The sequence below is a fragment of the Stegostoma tigrinum genome, chromosome 11 (assembly GCF_030684315.1).
Source record: "Stegostoma tigrinum isolate sSteTig4 chromosome 11, sSteTig4.hap1, whole genome shotgun sequence".
In the NCBI taxonomy this organism is placed as follows: Eukaryota; Metazoa; Chordata; class Chondrichthyes; order Orectolobiformes; family Stegostomatidae; genus Stegostoma; species Stegostoma tigrinum.
Window position 1 is genome coordinate 12,515,606 of NC_081364.1, and position 21,936 is coordinate 12,537,541.

Genomic DNA, 21,936 nt, shown 5'->3' on the forward strand with positions numbered 1-21,936 from the left:
CAGAGAGGGGGATGCGGAGACAGTTCTGAAATAAACAGGGAGAGAGGGGGAGGCAGACCAAAGATGGATAGAGGAGAAGATAGGTGGAGAGGAGAGTATAGGATTACAAGAGAGTTGCAGTGGGAGAGAGATTCCCTGAGGTCGGTCCGGAGGGAGGAGGGTAACTTCTTCAGGCTAGGCATCCCTGGTGCACAGGTTTCTTGTAAATTTTCAAACTGGCTCATATTCTAAAATAGCAAATGGTCTGCTTCAAAAACTTTGAAGTAGAATCCCTCTGTTGGTTAGTTGACACCAGAAAGGTGCTTCATTGGTTGCTGTGTAATTCCTTTCAATGTAGTTTTTAATACTAAAAACAAACAGATACAAATAAAGGGTCAATGATCATAGGTGGACTGCTGATGTGTCTTCATTGCTTTTTATAATGAACTTGTTAGTATTCTTAACATTATTTGTGTTAAATAAAAATCGTGCACAACTTACTGGGGAATGATCAGGTGACCAGGAAATGAAGAGCCATTCATAGCCCTGTGCGTTCTGGCTATCGAGGCGATAAAGGATATAGCATGGCTGCATGTCCTCCAGCAGGGGAAGGATGAAATTGTCGTAGTCTCTCTCCCATGCCTGTGATGGCTCCTTGTACATCCCCAACACTAACTGCTCTAGAAGAGAATTAAACACATAGTTAATTTCACATTTCAAAATGTAATTTTTTTTAGTTTGCACCAGTATTAATAGCAGGGTGGGGAGAACTATGACCCAACAATTCCTAGTTTACATTTTCTTTTAATATAAATTGCAGGCACAGGTGAGTAGCATAGAAGTGCTCAGGATGCTGTTACTGTGACATGATACAGATATCTTTAACAACTTAAATATAGATGTTTTCTTTAACAGTGAGAGCTACCAAAGTGTTAAATGATAAAATAAGAAAGGCATCTGTAATATCGCAGTCACAAATCAAGTAGTGAGCAGGAAGGAGCACTTCTTGACAGGGTAGGTGTAAATCTAGAGCCATTTGCCTCACTGTCACTGGTGATAGAAGTCTGGCAGATGATGCACAGCTGGGTTATCAAGCAACCTCTGATGTAAAATAAAGTGCATAAACAAGGGACACAACCTTTAAGCAGAGCTATCAAATAGTGGACCTGCGAATACTTTACACTGACTTCATTAGCCCTAAATGGAAACTGTTTGAAGGCCTAGATTTTCTTGTCCTGATTACAAAAATCAGCAACAAAAGATATGTTCTTGCATGCAAGGAACTGTAATCCTATGTTCAGGTAAGAAGGTAGTGGGTCCTAAAACAAAATACTCACTTTAAGAATGGTGGACTACACTATAATTAACTCGTCTTTCAGACCAAACACGTTTAAAATTTAGTCTTACAAAGTTTCAGTCATGACAATTAATTAATTGGTCAGCTTTAGTTTCAAAGGGAGTGAAGTATAAAAACTGAGATGTCTCACTAAAAAGTATAAAAGTGTAAAAGGCACTAGTCAGTCTACGTCTGGAATACGTAGAATACGTGGAATACTGGCTATGATCCCCTGGCATTGCAGACAGTCTAAAGGAAGTTCACTAGATTGATCCTGGGTAAAGAGGGATTTTCTTATGAGAAAGTTGAGTAGGTTGGATCTGTAATCTTTGGAAGTTAGAAGAATGAGGGGAGACCTTATTGAAACAAACATGATTCTTTTGTTGGGGGTGGGAGGATGCTTGACAGTGTAGATGCTGAGAGCTTGTTTCACCTAAGACCAGAGGGCATAGTCTCAGAATAAGGGGTCATCCATGTAAGATAGAGATAAGGAGAAATTTCTTTCAGAGGACAGTCAATCTGTGAAATTCTTTACATCAGAGAATGATTGGACCATTAAGGGTAAAGGGAAAAGGTTGGAAAGAGGAACTGAGGATTATCTGCCATGATCTCATTGAATATTGGAGTAGACTTCTGAATGGTCTACCTCTGCTCTTATGTCTTTTTGGTTTTGATTAATGAAATTATAAAAGGGACACCACGGAGGATTTCTTCCTAAAGAAAACTTCACATCCGCACTCCAGATAATCATGGGTTATTTAAATTCAAACATCAGGCTAGTTTTCAGGAAGAGTTAATGTCTTTTTATACAGGCCACATCAAGTCATGGCTGTGTCAACTAAATCTTAAATTTATGAATCATCTGTGATGTAGTAAGACATTAAATCCACTTCACAAGAGCATAATCAGATAAAAATTAACAAAGCCATGTAATGAGCTATCAGAAGAGTGGGAGGTGGGAATGGGGGTGAGGATGAAGACATCAAAAACTCGGTCAAAGGGCAGTCAGAAAGGAGGAAGGGAAGACAGAAGGTTTAAGGAAGAAATTCTAGACTGCAGAGGTGAAGTAGCTGCATGTATGTCTGTCAATACTGAGCAATCAGGGATGTATGAAAAAGTCTGAATTAGAGGAGTGCAGACATCTTAAGAGGGTTCTGGGAGGTTACACAGATATTGAGGCTTGAGGTCTTGGAGTTTAAAGGATGACAGTTTTAAATTGATATGTTGCCAGTTTCAGTCAACAAGTCCGTTTCACAATGAGCTCGGATAGTAATTGTATTTTTTTTAGTATTAATCTAATTCTATTTTAGAGCAAGGGCAACCTTATGTCTAGATGAGGCTTTGAAGATGCTGAAAAACATAGTGGTACCTAGATTACATTGTCCCATCTAACCAGTTGTTATGTTGCAACTGTCTATAATGTGATGTCCATAATGTCAAGTGACAAGTAATTTGCATTCAATTAAATTGATGATAGCATGTATCAGTGACCATACAAACAAGATTCTATTCAGGAATTCTAAACACTGTATAATAGATTACACATAAATACTTCTGCATCAACTAGTTTCATTTGTTGGAATATTTATGCAGAGAACTGTATTGGTTGTACTCAAACTTGGTGCATTGTTTGAACACCAATTTAAAATAGGATTGAATAACAACAAAAAAAAATGGCGTTTGGTCTTGGTCTTCTTTGCCTCAAAACAGGTAAGGTAAAGTTCTGGTTCTATTTCAGTAACTAAAATTTCTTACTTTAAATCAAGCTGTTCTAAGAATGGAATGGACAATAGCAGAGCGGCAGTGCATGCATTTGCCTGTAATGACCAGAAAAATGAATTCTGAAAGCAGAAGTCAGGACAGGGAGAAGAAAGTTCCAGGAGTTACAAATAATTTTGTCAATTGGGCAGATATCTGCAGGTCAGTGAGTCACCAATAGGCAGACCCTTGTTGCTACAGGGAAGTGACCAAATGTCAAAATTTACCATGCCGTTAATTAATTTGTCTTGATCTTTTGATCTGAAATATTCATTGCATGGGCAAATTGGAAAATATTAGTCTTTATCAAACTTGGTAATGCCACAGCAGAGATTTTCAGAAAGTCTCAAGAGGAAGAGAGTCAGCCCAGTGGTGAAAGTTGGTTGATTGGGTCCAGTGCAGATGGTGGCAAGGCAGTGGAGGAGGAATGGCGGCACAGGCATTCTTGATGATGAACTGGCTCAGGACGGATGCACTCTCTTCAAGGTATATTTTTTTCTTATTCTTCAAACTATTCAAAATGGTGTTAGATCATGGCTTCAGTGGGAAAGTATTTTACTGTTTTACTCACTGTAAAATACATGTGACAAATAATCATTCATTCATACTGATTTTTATCTTCATTCATGGGACGTGGGCATCATTGGCTTACTCAGCATTTTTTTGGCCTATCCTTCACTGTCTTTGAACTGAGTGGCTTACTTGGCCATTTCATTGGGCGTTAAAAATCAACCATATTGTTGTGGATCTGGAGACCCATATTGTCCATAGCAAGCAAGGAAAATATATTTGTTACCCTAAAGGACATTAGTGAAACAAATGGGTTTTTATGCCAATTGACAATGGTCAAATGGACATCATTGGTCTAGCTTTTGATGCCATATTTTAAAATAAATTCAAATTTTACTATCTGTCATAGTGGGATTTGAACCAATGTCACCAAAACATTAGCCTAGGTCCCTGGAATACTAATCCATGAGATTCCACTACACCACCATCTCCCTGCTAAATTATTGTTTCACTAATATTTGCAAATATATGCAGTTTACAATACTTTTCATACATTGGCAAAGATCTTTATTGTTTGGCATGTCAGTTCTACGAAAGAGAAGCAAATTGGATGGCTAAAACTTAATCGATTAGAAAAGAGATTTATCCATATTGTACAGTTAAGCCCCAGCTCCACATCAGAAATTACAGGAGATTTGAAACAGATTATCAGAGATATACTGTAATCATTCCATTTGTGCAATGCTGCATGAAAACACTATCTTGACAGCCTCTAAATTAAAGCTACGGCATGAATCTTTCATCCTCATATTTACCTAAAGTGTGAAGGAAAAAAACAGCATCACCTTCAGCTTACATTTCATCCTCAAGGGATTTTGTTTTAAAAACAGTGTTGGCAATGTCAACAAACAAATTCATTCACATGACACCACTCCACGTTACTATCTTCCATGTGGTAGAGGTGATGTATTTTAGATGCTATTGAAGGAGGCTTGATGAGTTGCTGCAATGCATTTTGCTGCCCCGATTGATGGTCTTAGAGGGAGTGTATGTGTAAGATGGTGGACAGGTTGCTAATCATGCAGGATATTATGCCCAGGATAAGCCTCTTGAGTGTTTTTGGACCTTATCCAGATATATTAAGTTACGCCTTATAATTGGTGCACAGGCTCTGAATACCAGCAGGTGAACTACTTGCATTAAAATTTCCAGTTGCTGACATATTCTTGTGGCCACACATTTACAGATATTTTCTCATTAACCTAATCAATAACATTACCACACACCTCTGAAGCAGCTAGGATTTGAACCCAGGCCTGCTGGTTTAGAGATAGAAAAACTAACATTGCACCACAAGAACCTTATCACAATATAGTTGACCCAGTTAAAATTTCTGGTCAGTGGTAACATTCAGGATATTGATGGTGGGGAATTTAGCAATGGTAATGCTGTTGAACGATGAGGAGAGATGGTTAGATTTACTTTTGTTGGAGATGTTCTTTAATACCATGTAAGTGCCAGACAACATTAATCGTCATGAACATTTGCAAAAAAAATTCCAATTTTTGAACAAATTTCTTTTTCATTTATGATCCACCTATTTTTCTGGCTAAGAGCTGTCCCAAGCTAAGGGGAGACGGTGGAACAGTCGTAATGTCACTGGGCAATAAATCTAGAAACCCTGTTGTAGCAAAATGGGTTCAAATCCAACCATGGCACGTGGTGAAATTTGAGTTCAATATAAATAAGAACTGGCCTAACTATGACTATGAAATTACTGTCAATGGTGATAAAATCCCATCCAGTTTACAAATACCCTTTAGGGAAGATCAGTCTTCCTTATTGGGTCTGGCCTTCATGTGATCCTAGTCTCTTAAATTGCCCTCTGCCCAACTAGGAACTGATAATAAATGCTGGTCTAGTCTGTGATGGAGGCATCACTTGAACTAATGAAAAATGCTGTTAGTACAACTGTATACCTAGTTGTTAGATGGTTTGCTGGAGCCTATCAGGCTAATCTGTTTCCACATTTTGTTCCTCTTTCTGTTTTGGAATAAGTCGAAGCCTTCAGTCAATAACATACCTCACCAGGACAGGATAGACATAAGAACACAAGAACTAGGAGCAACAATAGGCAGTTCAGCCCCTTGAGCCTGTTCTGCTGTTTGATCGTGGTTGATCTCATCTTGGCTTCAACTCTACTTTCCTCCCTGCTTTCCATAACCCTTAAACCCATTATTAATTAAAAATGGTCTATCTTCTCCATTTACTCAATGTCCCTGCATCCAGTGCACTCTAGGGTAATGAATTCCACAGATTCACGACCCTTTGAGACAAGTAATTTCTTTTCATTTCTGTTTTAATTCTGCTACCCCTTATCATAAAACTATGACCTCTCATTTTAGATTGCCCTACATGAGGGAACGTCCTTTCTATGTCTACTTTGTCAATCCTCTTTAGCATCTTATATACCTAATTACGCATCTTCTCACTCTAAATTCCAAAGACTATAGGCTTAACCCGCTCAATCTCTCCACTCAAGATGTATCTCTGGACTTAGCCCTTATCTCTGGAATCAATCTACTGAACCTTGTCTGAACCACCTCCAATATAACTACACCCCTCCTCAAGCAAGGGGTCTAAAATTTTCCACAATACTCCATGTGCTGTCTCACTAATGCCTTGCACATTTGAAGCAATACCTTCCCACCTTTATACTTTGTATGTAGAACTCCATTTATTAAAGTGGCACTTGGAAGTGTTAATGTGCCATAGTGTTGCTCCAAAGCTAACATACAACTTGACATGTCCCCTGACATGATTCAGAAGGAATTTGGTTGCAAACCCACGTCAAACTGATTTCCTGAGGGTAGTATGACTCCTTATATTTAGCCTTCTTAATCACCTTGTTTCATTTAACTATACATGTTACATTGTAGGGGACAATTTTCCTGATTTTATTTCAGTTGCACAATTCTAATAATATTTATTTTACCCACACACTGAAAATTGTAAAGAATTCAATGACTAAAATGTTGAACATTTCACATTATATTCCTATTTCCCCTATGTAGAAGCTCATGAATTTTTGTCACTGTTGCCTCAGTTTTATTTCCTCAGGACATTGCTAATATTACTGTGTTCAGTCAAGGCTGATATTACAGCACCGTGTTTTGTCAAGGATGAAGGATGATTATGCTACATGGTGGCACATTTTTCCAGTTTCCAAAGACTACATACTTTTCCTCAAAGTCAAGTATTGTAGAAACACAGGTTTGTTTTCTTTTGAAGATTCATTGTACTAACAGGAGAATATTTACAACACAATCTAATTCAGAACATTACAGGCAAGGAATTGGACTGTAACAAAATAAACTATCACTGACTACATTTAATACATATTTAACTTTTTTCAACATAAAAGATAGAAGCTTTGACTGGTACGATGCAACTTTGACTATGGTTAAACTGAAAAACTGCTGTTGCAGAAATTATCAAAGAAGAGCTTAACACGTTTGTATGAAATTCCTCTGTTTGCTACTCTACTACAAGAAAACCTACTCAAACTAATGCCAGCTAATGCTGTATTATATAATTTTGGTGTAAGAAATGGCTCTACAATTTCAATTGTCTTTGAATAGTTATTGGATTTTGTTTTATTATTCTGAACTATCACTTTTATGGTGGTGGCACTTATAGAAGCATAGAATGATTGTAGAAGAGGAGGCGGCCATATGACCCAGTAAATCCATGGCTTTTGTGCTGTCCATGCAGTGGTATATTGCAAGAGAATGGCGATATTATCTTTATATATTTTAAGGCAATTTATATCACTCACTAGGACATCCAAGAGGAGTATGCGCTCTTTCTCTTATAAACCTAATGCATGTATTTTGCCCTCAGTTAAACAGATTGTAACTCTACATACCAAAGTTTAGAAGGAAGAGAAGTGATCACATTGAGACACATAGAGGCTTCACAGGGAAAATGCTGAGAAAATGTTTTCCTGTATGGGAGAGTCTAGGACCAGAGGGCATTGCATCAGAATATAGATTTAGATTGAGATGAGAAGGAATTTCTTCTGTCAGGGTTTTGAGAGCCTTTGAAACTCCTTGCCACAGGGTGGAATGCTTGTGAATATTTAAGGCTGAGATAGATTCTTGATTAGTTCGAGAGTCAAGGCTTACGGGGAAAGGTGGGAAAGAGTATTATGAGGAATAGCGGGTCAGCCATGATTCGACTGAATGGCAGAGTAGGCTGAATATATATATATATATCCTCCTGTTCCTATTTCTTATGGTCTTATGGACAACACCATCGATATCCTGGGTGTGTTCTGTTTCCCTGTGGTTGAACAGTGGTCTACAGTTGAGAAGGATGTGCTCCCGGGAATCCTCAACAATGGGTCTGGAGTCCATGAAGTTCTATGGTATCAGATCAAACACAGGCCAGGACACCTCCTGCTGATTACCACCTACTGCCACCTCTTGGCTGATGAATTGGTACTCTTCAATGTTGAAAACGACTTCAAGAATGCATTGAGGATGGTAAGGGCACAGAATATATTCTGGGTGGAGGATTTCAAGATCCACAACTAAGCGTGGCTAGGTAGCACCACTACTGACAAAATCGATTGTATCCTAAAGGGCATAGCTGCTAGACTGGGTCTGTTGCAGATGATGAGGAAACAAGAAGAGGTAAAAACATTATTGATCTTATCCTCATCAATCTGCCCGGCACATATGCATCAGTATCAGTAAGAGTGACCAATACACAATCCTTATGAAATCAAAGTCCCACCTTCACACTGAGAATACCCTCAACTGTATTGTGTGACATTATCACCATGCTAAATGGGATAGACTTCAAATGGATCTAGCAATTCAAGACTGAGAATCTAACGAGGCACAAGCAGCAGCAGAATTGTATCCATTGCAAATGACAACCTCATAGCCTGGGATATCCCCTACTTTACCATTATCATCAAGCTACGGGATCAATCCTGGTTCAACAACGATTGCAGGAGACCGTGTAAGGAGCTGCACCCAGCATACCTAAAAATGAGATGTCAACTTGGTGAAGCTACAGGACTAAATAGGGGAGGCGATGGCTATTAAATAAAAACCAAAAGAACTGGGGATGCTGTAAATCAGGAACAAAAACAAAGTTGCTGGAAAAGCTCAGCATGTCTGGCAGAATCTGTGAAGGAGAAAAAAGAATTAACGTTTCTGGTCTGGTGACCCTTCCTCCGTTCTGAGGAGCTTTGTTTTTGAGGCGATGCCCATTAGTATTTTTGCTATACTATTAATCCAGAGACCTAGGTATACCCCAGGTTCAAATCCTGCCACAGCAGATGGTGGAATTTGAATTCAATAAAAAAGTCTGGAATTAAGAGTCTAATGGTGACCATTGCCTATTGTCAGAAAAACCCATCTGGTTCACTAATGTTCTTTTGAGAGGGAAACTCATCCTTACTTGCTCTGGCCTACATGTGAATCCTGACCCAGAGCTGACTCTTAAACTGCCCTCTGGGTAATTTAGAATGGGCAATAAATGCTGGCCATGTAATAATAAAATAATTTCAAAACCAATGGATTTGATTTAAGGTCTGCAATCCTGCCATTTTCAGCCATGAATGATGGTGGCCAATTAAACAACCTCCTGAAAAGGATGTTACACAACATCATCAATGATGTCATCAATGTTAAGATTGATCAAAAACTGATATAGAACAGCCATATAAAGCCAAATAACCAAAATCTAGGAATCCCGCAAAAAGCCTGACACCATCCAGGACACACATAATCACTCCCTTCACCAATGACGCTCAGTAGCTGCAATGTGTATAATCTGCAAGGTACACTGCAGAAATTCACCACAGCTCCTTAGGGAGCACATTCTGAACACACTGCCAATACCATCTACAAGGATAAGTGAGCAGACTCACTGGAGCACCCTGCAAGACACTCAACATGCTGTCTTGGAAGTATATGCTGGTGTAGATCAGTGAAAATCCTGGGCATCTGTTCCTAATGGATTTGTACATTGACCTACTCAAAATAAACTGCAGTGGTTCAAAAAGGCAACTCACCACCATCTTCTCAAGCACAGCAAAGGAAGGGCATTAATGTTGGTGCAACAGAGTTGCTCACATCCACTTATAACGATTTTAAAAATCTATCTCTGGAACCATTCTCCTAAATCTCTTCTGCACCGTCTCAAAGAACATCACACATCCGTCCTAAAGTGTAGTGACCAAAGCAAGATGCAATAGTCCAGTTAGGAATTAACAGGATCTTTGAACAGATTTGGTTCAACTTCTCTGATTCATACTCATGCTTATGAAGCCCTAGATTTCAACTTCTACACCCATCCTGCTTTGGAATCAGGAATGTTTTTATTCACTTCCTTCAGAAATTTGGATGGAAACCTATGCTTTTAGATGTTCCTGGCACACTGCAGACCTCTGACGTCTGTGCACAGCAGCAACTTTCAGGACCAGAACTCAATGCATTTACATGCTGATTGGCATGCACAGACCCCGTGAGCAGCTTTGCAGCCAAGCAGCTTAGAAGGAACATTGACAGAAACCTTTTGGCCCTGGGGATTTGTCACTCTTTAGTGTTGTTATTTTTTTCATTTCTCTTCTTTTTGGATATGTTAATGTTAGTGAATTATTGTCCTTGACTCAGTATTTCCTGGAAGTCGGCTGACACTTCTCTCAGTTGTGAATAATTAAGCAAAATAATTATTCAACATATAGGTGATGTACTTACTGCCACTGAAACCTGATACTGTGAACACTATCTCCACATTGTTCCTCACCATCTATTGCTTTCCTAATATAATTATGAAAGTTGTGTCACTTTTGTTACCTTTAGGTTGCATGGGATGCTCCCTTTTTGTAGCTTTTACTATCTGATTGCCGACTTTATTGTTCTTTATATGTTTCCCATTCATTGGGATCTGTGCCATTGGCATTTATGTATACTTTTGCTTTAAGTTGTAAATTGTCTGTTACCTCTTCTGTCAGTCACCAGTTTTAATTGCCAAGTAAAACTGATGCCCTGGTATATACCAGTTTTGTATCACATTATATAAATTCTTTTTTGAACACCTCTCACTGATCCTCCGTCATTTTATCTGTTAAAGATTTGCTGAGTCAACAAAAACTAGGCTTACAACTTTCCACTGTGAGCTCTATTTTAAAACAGCTCTCAGAGAGGACAGAAATGTAATGCACAACAAAGTTTAATGTGTTGTGCAATCTCACAAATAAACTCGATATGAACAGTAACTCAGGCTACACTCCCAACATTCTAACAAGATTCGCACAACTAACACAGCAGCAATGATGTCTTGCTCCACTTACACAGGGTCTATTTCTGGTCTTCTCATCTGAGGAAGGATATCCTTGTTATCGAGGAGGCAGCGAAGGTTTACCAGACTGATTCCTTGGATGGTGAGACTGACATATGAGGAAAGGTTGAATTGGTTAGAAATATATTCACTGGAATTCAGAAGAATGGCAGTGTATCTCATAGAAACCTATAAATTTCTAAGAGGACCAGACAGGGTAAATGCAAGAAGGTGCATGGTGGCTGAGTTCAGAACGAGGGGTCAGAGTCCAAGTTACAGAGTAAACTATTTAGGACTGAGATGAGGAGACATGTCGTCATTCAGACAGTTGTGAGCCTATGAGTTCACAACCACAGAAAACAGTCACAGCCAAAACATTGCATAATTTTAATAAGAATTAGGATATAGCACTTGTAGCTAAAGGAATCAAAGGATATGGGGAGAAAACAGTACCAGCTATTGAGTTGGATGAGTGGCTGTGATCATGATGATTGTTGAGCAGGCTTGAAGGGCCAAATGGCCTATTTCTGCTCCTATTTTCTCCAGCTGTAATCAAAAAGATGGTTTACCTAGAATTGTGATCTAAACTTCAGGACTGTCTTAATACTTTCAGGAAGTATGCATGCATGTCCATGTGTTTTCTGCATCAGTGTCTTCAGTAAATGATTGTAAATTAATAAAGAAAAATATTAAAGAGAAACAATTGAAGCAAAACAAAATCATAACAAAGATTTATGATTTTATTCTGCTGGTTGAAAGCCAACAGTCTTGTCGATAAACAACTTCTGACTTGGATGGTTGGAAGTGGGATCTATGAAGTCATGCTTTGAGGTCCTGTTTTGGCAGTGAAGTTAGAACCCAGTGTCCTCAAAATTACTTCAAGGAAATTTTATTTACTGAAGCGAGTGGTGGTAGAAGGAAAATATTCTGCCTGGAAGTCAGTGGTGAGTGGAGTTCCACAGGGCTCTGTCCTTGGGCCTCTACTGTTTGTAATTTTTATTAATGACTTGGACGAGGGAATTGAAGGATGGGACAGCAAGTTTGCAGACGACACAAAGGTCGGAGGTGTCGTTGACAGTGTAGAGGGCTGTTGTAGGCTGCAGCGGGACATTGACAGGATGCAGAGATGGGCTGAGAGGTGGCAGATGGAGTTCAACCTGGATAAATGCGAGGTGATGCATTTTGGAAGGTCGAATTTGAAAGCTGAGTACAGGATTAAGGATAGGATTCTTGGCAGCGTGGAGGAACAGAGGGATCTTGGTGTGCAGATACATAGATCCCTTAAAATGGCCACCCAAGTGGACAGGGTTGTTAAGAAAGCATATGGTGTTTTGGCTTTCATTAACAGGGGGATTGAGTTTAAGAGTCGTGAGATCTTGTTGCAGCTCTATAAAACTTTGGTTAGACCGCACTTGGAATACTGCGTCCAGTTCTGGGCGCCCTATTATAGGAAAGATGTGGATGCTTTGGAGAGGGTTCAGAGGAGGTTTACCAGGATGCTGCCTGGACTGGAGGGCTTATCTTATGAAGAGAGGTTGACTGAGCTCGGTCTCTTTTCATTGGAGAAAAGGAGGAGGAGAGGGGACCTAATTGAGGTATACAAGATAATGAGAGGCATAGATAGAGTTGATAGCCAGAGACTATTTCCCAGGGCAGAAATGGCTAGCACGAGGGGTCATAGTTTTAAGCTGGTTGGTGGAAAGTATAGAGGGGATGTCAGAGGCAGGTTCTTTACGCAGAGAGTTGTGAGAGCATGGAATGCGTTGCCAGCAGCAGTTGTGGAAGCAAGGTCATTGGGGTCATTTAAGAGACTGCTGGACATGTATATGGTCACAGAAATTTGAGGGTGCATACATGAGGATCAATGGTCGGCACAACAGTGTGGGCTGAAGGGCCTGTTCTGCGCTGTACTGTTCTATGTTCTATGAAATCAATTTGTTAAGTAGTTTTCTGGGTTATTTGAAAACAACAAACAAGAGTTTTGAATCAAACCTAACTAGTGCATCTTTTGAAGGTAAAATTGATTAAATACAGCAATGGGAAGATAATGGGACAGTTATGTTAGTTTCGTATTACTCAAACAGTTGAGGCAGATTTCATGATACCAACACTTTTCTTCTGTGTTGTAAACTTCCATGGTTCAGTCACTGAGTTTTAAAGAGCTTTTTGGAAGTTACTATCAGTGATTTGAAGCTAAGTTAAAGCATACACGTTATTTCAAAAGATCATTTAGATTGATTTCAACATAATGATGCAATCACTGCTATAACCTGACATGTGGCTGAAAATGATTTCCTCAATACAGGGATTAGTACAGAACCACAGTGACGGACAATCTCTGACATATGGGCTGGAACATTACTCATATTAGTGCTTGAGTTATCAGATGCTGCAGCAAATCTCTTCTTCACTGCTTCTTCACTGTTGATCAAGGACAGTATTACAGTTGCAGAAAGGATGTTTGGGGACTCGTCAACTGAGGTAGTATGGGCTGAGGTTAGAAAAAGGAAAGGAGAGGTCACCCTGTTGGGAGTTTCCTATAGGCCTCTGAATAGTTCCAGAGATGTAGAGGAAAGGATAGCAAAGATGATTCTCGATAGGAGTGAGAGAGACAGGGTAGTTGTCTTGGGGACCTTCAACTTTCCAAATATTGACTGGGAACACTATAGTTCGAGTACTATAGATGGGTCAGTTTTTGTCCAGTGTGTGCAGGAGGGCTTCCTGACACAGTATGTAGATAGGCCAACAAGGGGCGAAGTCACATTAGATTTGGTACTGGGTAATGAACCTGGCCAGGTGTTAGATTTGGAAGCAGGTGAGCACTTTGGTGATTGCGATCACAATTCTGTTATGTTTACTTCAGTGATGGAAAGGGATAAGTGTACACCACTGGGCAAGAGTTATAGCTGGGGGAAAGGCAATTACGTTGAGATTAGGCAAGATTTAGGGAGCATAGGATGGGGAAGGAAACTGCAGGGGATTTGCACATTAGAAATGTGGAGCTTATTGAAGGAAAAGCTCCTGTGTGTCCGAGATAAGTATGTACCTGTCAGGCAGGGAGGAAGCTGTAGAGCGCGGGAGCTGTGGTTTACGAAGGAAGTGGAATCTCTGGTCAAGAGGAAGAAGAAGGCTTATATTAGGATGAGATGTGAAGGCTCAGTTAGGGCCCTTGAGGGCTATGACGTAGCCAGGAAAGACCTAAAGAGAGAGCTCAGAAGAGCCAGGGGGAGACATGAGAAGTTGTTGGTGGATAGGATCAGGGTAAACCCTACGGCTTTCTATAGGTATTTAACAAATAAAAGGATGATGAAAGTAAGATTAGGGCCAATCAAGGATAGTAGTGGGAAGTTGTGTTTGGAGTCAGATGAGATAGGGGAAGCACTAAATGAATTTTTTCAACAGTATTCACTCTAGAAAACGCCAATGTTGTCGAGGAGAATACTGAGATACAGGCTACTAGACTAGGTGGGATTGAGGTTCACAAGGAAGAGGTATTAGAAATCCTACAGAGGGTGAAGATAGACAAGTCCCCTGGGCTGGATGGGATTTATCCTAGGATCCTCTGGGAAGCCAGGGAGGAGATTGCCGAGCCTTTGGCATTGATCTTTAACTTGTCATTGTCTACAGGAATAGTGCCAGATGACTGGAGGACAGCAAATGTGGTTCCCCTGTACAAGAAGGGGAGTAGAAACAATCCTGGTAATTATAGACCAGTGAGCCTTACCTCAGTTGTTGGTAGTGTTGGAAAAGGTGAGAAGTGATGGGATTTATAATCATCTAGAAAAGAATAAATTGATTAGGGATAGTCAACACGGTTTTGTGAAGGGAAGGTTGTGCCTCACAAATCTTATTGAGTTCTTTGAGAAGATGATCAAACAGGTACATGAGAGTAAACCGGTTGATGTGGTGTATATGGATTTCAGCAAGGCGTTCGATAAGGTTCCCCACAGTAGACTATTGTACAAAATGCAGAGGGATGGGATTGTGGGAGATATAGCAGTTTGGATCGGAAACTGGCTTGCTGAAAGAAGACAGAGGGTGGTAGTTGATGGGAAATGTTCATCCTGGAGACAAGTTACTAGTGGTGTACCGCAAGGGTCGGTGTTGGGTTCACTGCTGTTTGTCATTTTTATAAATGACCTGGATGAGGGCGTAGAAGGATGGGTTAGTAAATTTACAGACGACACTAAGGTCGGTGGAGTTGTGGATAATGACGAAGGATGCTGTAGGTTGCAGAGGGACATAGATAAGCTACAGAGCTGGGCTGAGAAGTGGCAAATGGAGTTTAATGCAGACAAGTGTGAGGTGATGCACTTTGGTAGGAGTAACTGGAAGGCAAAGTACTGGGCTAATGGTATGATTTTTAGTAGTGTAGATGAGCAGAGAGATCTCGGTGTCAATGTACACAGATCCTTGAAAGTTGCCACCCAGGTTGACAGGCCTGTTAAGAAGGCACACAGTGTTTCAGCTTTTATTAATAGAGGGATCGAGTTCCGGAACCAAGAGGTTATGGTGAAGCTGTACAAAACTCTGGTGCGGCCGCACTTGGAGTATTGTGTATAGTTCTGGTCACCACATTATAAGAAGGATGTGGAAGCTTTGGAAAGGGTGCAGAGGAGATTTACCAGGATGTTGCCTGGTATGGAGGGAAGATCTTACGAGGAAAGGCTGAGGGACTTGAGGCTGTTTTCACTAGAGAGAAGAAGGTTGAGAGGTGACTTAATTGAAACATATAAAATAATCAGAGGGTTAGATAGGGTGGATAGGGAGAGCCTTTTTCCTAGGATGGTGACGGCGAGCACGAGGGGGCATAGCTTTAAATTGAGGGGTGAAAGATATAGGGCAGATGTCAGAGATAGTTTCTTTACTCAGACAGTAGTAAGGGAATGGAACGCTTTGCCTGCAACGGTAGTAGATTCGCCAACTTTAGGTACATTTAAGTCATCATTGGATAAGCATATGGATGTACATGGAATAGTGTAGGTTAGATGGGCTTGAGCTCGGTATGACAGGTCGGCACAACATTGAGGGCCAAAGGGCCAGTACTGTGCTGTAATGTTCTATGTTAAACAAGACACTGCTGCGTACACCCAAGCATTAAGACAACAAATAAATAATTCCATAGGTTAAGCAACACAGGGCTGACTGATACAAACTCAATTGTCAACTCAAACAATTTTCACTTTAAGTTGTAGTCCCAGAAATCAACTTCTTTCTACAGGTGACAGGATTTTGTATTCGAGTCCTGGCCCGGATGTCAGGAACAAATAGATGTTCCAACTCCACAGTGGAAACGAAGTAGTCATGTGACAGTGATTTTCCGTGAACTGGCCACAGTGACCAGAAAGCAAGCTAGCTTTTCAATTAAGGATAGCAAGATAGCAGTGGTCTCTCAAAGCTCGGGGACCAAGAGGAGAGCCTTGTGTATGCAATGTGGTTGATTCTTAACTGCCCTCTGGGCAATTTGGGATGGGCAGTAAAGGCTAACTAGCCAGTGATGCCCTCATCCTGTGAATAATAAGAAAAGGAATGCTGGAGTTTCAGCCTGCTATTGCAAGTAAGGTGGACATCATTAGGTCAGCCCTCATGAAATTTTGAGAAATCCAAATAAAAAAATGACCACTGCTGCTGGACTTTGCCTGTGATCACGTAGTTGGGTAAAGCATGCCTGAAGCACTGCCATTTATTGTTTCCCTCTCAGCAGCTTGCTTTTTCCCAAGTCCATTTGGGACCTAGGGTAAGTGGGAAATTCCAGTCTGCTGCTTATAATTGGCCTTAGAGTTACTTTAATTGGCTGGTCAGACAGGTAGCCCTTCCATGTCTCTGTGGAAGAGTTTGTGTGGCAGGATGCAGGTATCACAAATTCAGTGACATGAAATTATGCATATGGCTGCCTTCACTCTCCTTCCTCCTCTCACCCACTTGTATCAGGTTGGAACCATAGCCATAGAACTGGATCAAGGTGTGAGTATGCCTCATATCGCAGCATAAATTTCAGGGGGCGCGCCTGCCTCTACTCGATCAACTCAACCAGCATTAATTTTTCTGGTGCCTTTACTTTGATTAGTATCAGGTGAGAATCTGTCCATCTACAAGAGGTGGCGCCATTTCATGGAGCGCTGACTCAGCACCACACCTGGAGCAGTGGCCATTGCTGGTTATGGAAGGAGAACCATAAATGCTCACCCAGGATCTCACTGGAGGCAGGTTGGCAGGCCCTAATGAGGGGGATAGAGGTCATTTTGGACAGAGCAAGAGGAGTGTAGTGTGGAGATGGAGAATCAAAACTTTGGAGTGGGAGGCATTTGACTGTTCAGGAGCCTGGGAAAGGAGCACCTCACCCTTTCTGTGACCAGCAGCCTGCAGGGACACTTATTGGTTACAGGCCTCTTCTACTGCTAAACTGTAGTGGTACTGGGGATGAGGCTCTTACCTGGGCACTTTTTAAATAAAAAACATCATTCAAGGGAAGTGAAAGCGTGTTTTACTGGCCAAGTCTGTATTAATTGCCCATTCCTAATTGCCCAGATGGCAACTAAATATCAAACACATTGCTGTTGGTGGATTCACACATAGATCAGACCAGGTAATGTCCTTCTGTAGAGGACATCAGTGAACTGTTTTAGATTTTTATTACAATTGCTAGTGATAAAATGCATACAAATAGGATAGTTTTCCCTTAATACCAGATTTTTACTGAATTCAAATTTCACCATCTGCCATAGTGGGATTTGTACAGTCATAGAGTAAATTAAACCCATGTCCTCAGAACATTAGTCTAGTGTCATTATCACTATGCTGCTGCCTTCTGCATTTAAGGGTTTTAACTGGCCAATGGACAGGTGGCCATGGTGCACAACCCCTGCTGTTCATTAAATTTTGACATTTGTCTACGGCATACAATTGTTACAAATGAAAGTTCATTTGCAATATTCTAACATGCACGTGTTCTTGCTGAGAAATTCCATGTGCTGTGGATATTTTGATGCATTTTTTAAATGGGTAGAAATGTGGCTTTTATAGAGTCAGAGAGCTTACAACATGGAAAGAGACCCTTTGATCCAACTTGTCTATGCCAACCAGATACCCTAAATTAAACTAGTCCCATTTGCCAGTATTTGGCCCATATCCGTCTAAACCCTTTCTGTTCATGCAGCCTCCACCACTTCCTCTGGCAGCTCATTCCATACACACACCATCCTCTGCATGAAAAAGTTGTCCTTTAGGTCCATCTTAAATCTTTCCCCTCTCACCTTAAATGTATGCCCTCTAAATTGGGATTCCCTTGCCCTGAGAAAGAGACTTTGGCTATTCACCCTATGCTAAACTGAGTTACTCTTGAAAGTTACCCGCTACATAGATAGGTAAAGGATCCTTGGTGGAATGCTGATATCTAGGGTGGAAGAGTTTCTGGATCTTGTACAAATCTTGATTTTCAGAAATAGTTTTGATCCCTCAACAACTGTCCAATAAACAGCCACTAAAGCTATGAATTAGTCTTTTTTTGAAGAGATCATTATATAAATGATGCAACTGATGAATTTTGTTAAAAGGAGAAAGGAAGGTGGGGGGCCTGGCTGGGGGTAGTCTCAAGTATTTTGCTCGTAAAGTGCACCTGTCTTTAAGGAAAGGACACAGTGTTGAGAAATAATAGAAATTAAACCAAGTGATTCAAGGAGACTGTGCAAAACTCCAAATCTCTCATATCTCTGTCTCTTCAAGCAGCATCTGCCCCACTGATCTGAAGATCATGTATTGGACTTATCAGTTATCTTAAAATTTATCAATCTCCAAATTTGAGGGACTGCCTGAGACAAACATTACTTAGCAGAGCTTTAAGGAAGCTGGCAAAAGAACCACACAGCAGATTAAGTGATTTTCTTAATGCAGCAAGTTTTATGATCTGGAATTCTGTGCCTGAACTGTGGTGAAAACAGATCCAATGAAAACATGCAAAAAAAAACTAGATAAGTACTTGAAATTAAAATTGCATAGTTAAAGGGAAAGAATAGGGGAGTGGGAATAATTTCAAAAAGTTGGCAAAGATATGACGGCCGAATGACCACTTACTTTGGTTAAGATTCTGTCAGTGTCTAGCCAATTTGAGGCATCTTATAAAGTTTGTGAAAACCCATGGATTTTTATTATGTCTGCTCTGTTATGAATCCCCTCTGATGATATGATGGCATCTGTGTATATCCAGAGGGAGATGCCCGCATCCTACGAGTGAATTAAAACAAAAGTCACAACTCATATCTTGGTCTGACATTATAGAAAACCCAGCAACAAAATGTATGTTATTTGAACTCATGATTGGTAAATATCAGGTCAAAGGTGAGACCTGATGAAAGGAGAATAATTTGTAATTCATTAAATCTTTACATCACAATTTTAAGTTTTCATATTGTTGGGTTATCTTCAACTGGATATACATCAAGCTATCTCTCCATGTGCATTCAACGAGAGAATCATTCAAACATCTCCATTTGGGCTGGGAATGGTGATGTTGCTAAATGCATCCATTGGTTTACATGTCAAAGCATGACAAATTGCATAACCGCAGTACTGGATTGAAATCAAAGCAGATTCACAATGATACTTGCCTAGAAAAGTCAAGGATATTTCAATTATTAGATATGCAACTATGATCTGGATTAGTAACAAATTTATATCTTTTCCTTCAGGAATGAAAAGCCTCACAACTACCTAGTCAAATCTCACATGTGGTTCAAGAGATGAATATATAGCAAAATTAGATACTTGAAACAGCAATATGATAGTAGGGAAGATGTTATGGTCCATTATAAAAGATTTATTAGCATTGTACTTGGAAAACAGTGACAGGACTGGCCAGAATTATCATGGATTTACTAAAGGGAAATCACACTTGACAAATCTATTGGTACCTTTTGAGGCTGTAACTAGTGGAGTTGATAACAGGAAACAAGTGAATGTGGTTTATTTGGGAATTCAGAAGGCTTTGATAAAGTCACACCTGAGATTAGCATGTAAAATTGAAGTGCATGGCATTTGGGATAGCGTACCGATATTGATAGAGACTGGTTGGCAGACACAAGACAAAGGTTAGGAATAAACATTTTCTATGTGGCAGTCAGAGACTAGTACAAGGGTCAATGCTTGAACCCGAGGTATTCACAAAACATATTAATGATTTAGATGAGGGAACTAAATGTAATGTCACCAAGTTTGCAGACAACAAAAAGTTTTATGGAAGGGTGAACGTTTGAGGAGAAGGCTGACATGCTTTACCTTCACTGTGTCCTTTCCTTGAAGGCAGGCATGCTGATTTAGACAAGGTGAATGAGTGAGCAGATGAATTATAATGTGGATAAGGTTATCCATTTGGTAGCACAAACAGGAAGGCAGATTATTATACGGACAGGTTGGAAAAGGGGGAGGTGCAACAAGACTGGAGTGTCCTTGTATGCCCATCATTGAAAGTAAGCAGCAGATGCAGCAGGCTGTGAAGAAAGCAAATGATATGCTGGCCCTCATTGCAAGAGGATTCAAGGACAGAAGAATGAGGAAGGAATCTCATAGAAATCTATAAAATTCTAATAGGGCTGTACACTGTAAATGCAGGAAAGATGTTGCTGATGACTTGGGAATCCAGGACGAGGGGTCACAGTCTCAGGATACTGGGTAGGCAATTTAAGATTGAGATAAGGAAAAATTTCTTCATCCAGAGAATGGTGAGCCTGTGGAACTTCCTGCCACTGAAAGTGGTTGAGGCCAAAACATTGAATGCTTTCAAGAAGGAGTTGGATATAGATCTTAGGGGCAAAGGGATCAAAGGTGTGGGGAGAAAGCAGGAACAGGCCATTGAATTGGATAATTAGCCATGGTCATATTGAATGGCAGAGGAGGTTTGAAGGGCTGAATGATTTACTCCTGCTATTACTTCCTCTGTTTCTAAGCAACCTGTTACTGTGAGGCAGATTAAAAATTACAATAACACATCACTACATTTGACAAACAGAAAATAATTTTAAATAGGGACTATTTAAAAATGTACATAAACTGGCTGAATAAACAGCAGAGTAAAAGTCCTTCCCCATTCAGATTTACAACACTGTCATTTTGCAAGAAGCCATTTAATCAGCAACAGATTATTGGGTACACCACAAGCTGCATGTTCACCTCCATGCCACTCTCCATCGTGACTTGGAAATATATTGCCATTTCTTCATTGTTGCTGGATCAAAATCCTGGAGTACCCTAAGGGTACTGTGAGTCTTCCTACAGCAAATGGACTGTAGATGTAGTTAAATGTAGTTCAAGAAGGCAACTCAGAACCATCTTCTCAAGGGCAACTAAAGATAGGCAAAAAATGTTGGCTTAGCCAGCAATGCTCATATCCTACGAACGAATTAAGTAAAAAGTAATTTATTGCTAGCGGTCCCAATATAATTTAAATGATTTAAAATGAGCTGTTCTGACTGTGGAACCATTCAATAATGAAACAAAAAAAAATGTAATTTCTATTTGCAAATGTTTTGTGAAATAAAATTGACTTTTTTTTGTTATGGATTTGAAAGTGTGTCAAATAAATTTGTTTTAAAGTTCAAATGTATGACTGCCCAGGTCTCTAAAGAGTGATTATAAAACCTTGACTTTTAAGGACAGTGATAGTTCTTGCTCAAGATAAAAAAAACCTTGTGAATACACCATGACATGAATTCAAATACATGGAGCAGTCCCAAGAGAACATTTCGTAAAATGTTAAGTTCTTATCCCAAAGGCTTTCAAGAAAATAGCAGTATCAATGTTCAGTCAAAGCCCAGGCAATCTCGTAACTATTTGATTCTAGCCTCTTACCTAGCAGTAGCTACAGGTTAGCAGAGGTGTAGATGAGAACAGATGAATGATCATATGGGGTAAGAAGATCCAAAGTGATTTTAATGCATACTGCCAAGCCCCACATCCTCTCTTTTGCTGGATCAGCAAGTTGGTTAAGAATTAGTTTACACAAG

At 40.1% G+C, this 21,936-nt stretch overlaps 1 protein-coding gene across 4 annotated transcripts in view; it reads right to left on the reverse strand.

Annotated features, from left to right (window-relative positions):
- The window catches only part of LOC125460291 (twinfilin-2), a 117,691-nt gene that overhangs the window by 35,343 nt on the left and 60,412 nt on the right, over nucleotides 1–21,936 (reverse strand). For all 4 annotated transcript variants that reach the window (XM_048547604.2, XM_048547603.2, XM_059649767.1 and 1 more), the window contains exon 3: nucleotides 481–659. In XM_048547604.2, the coding sequence (XP_048403561.2) occupies nucleotides 481–659 (179 nt within the window). The remainder of the gene's footprint in view (nucleotides 1–480; nucleotides 660–21,936) is intronic.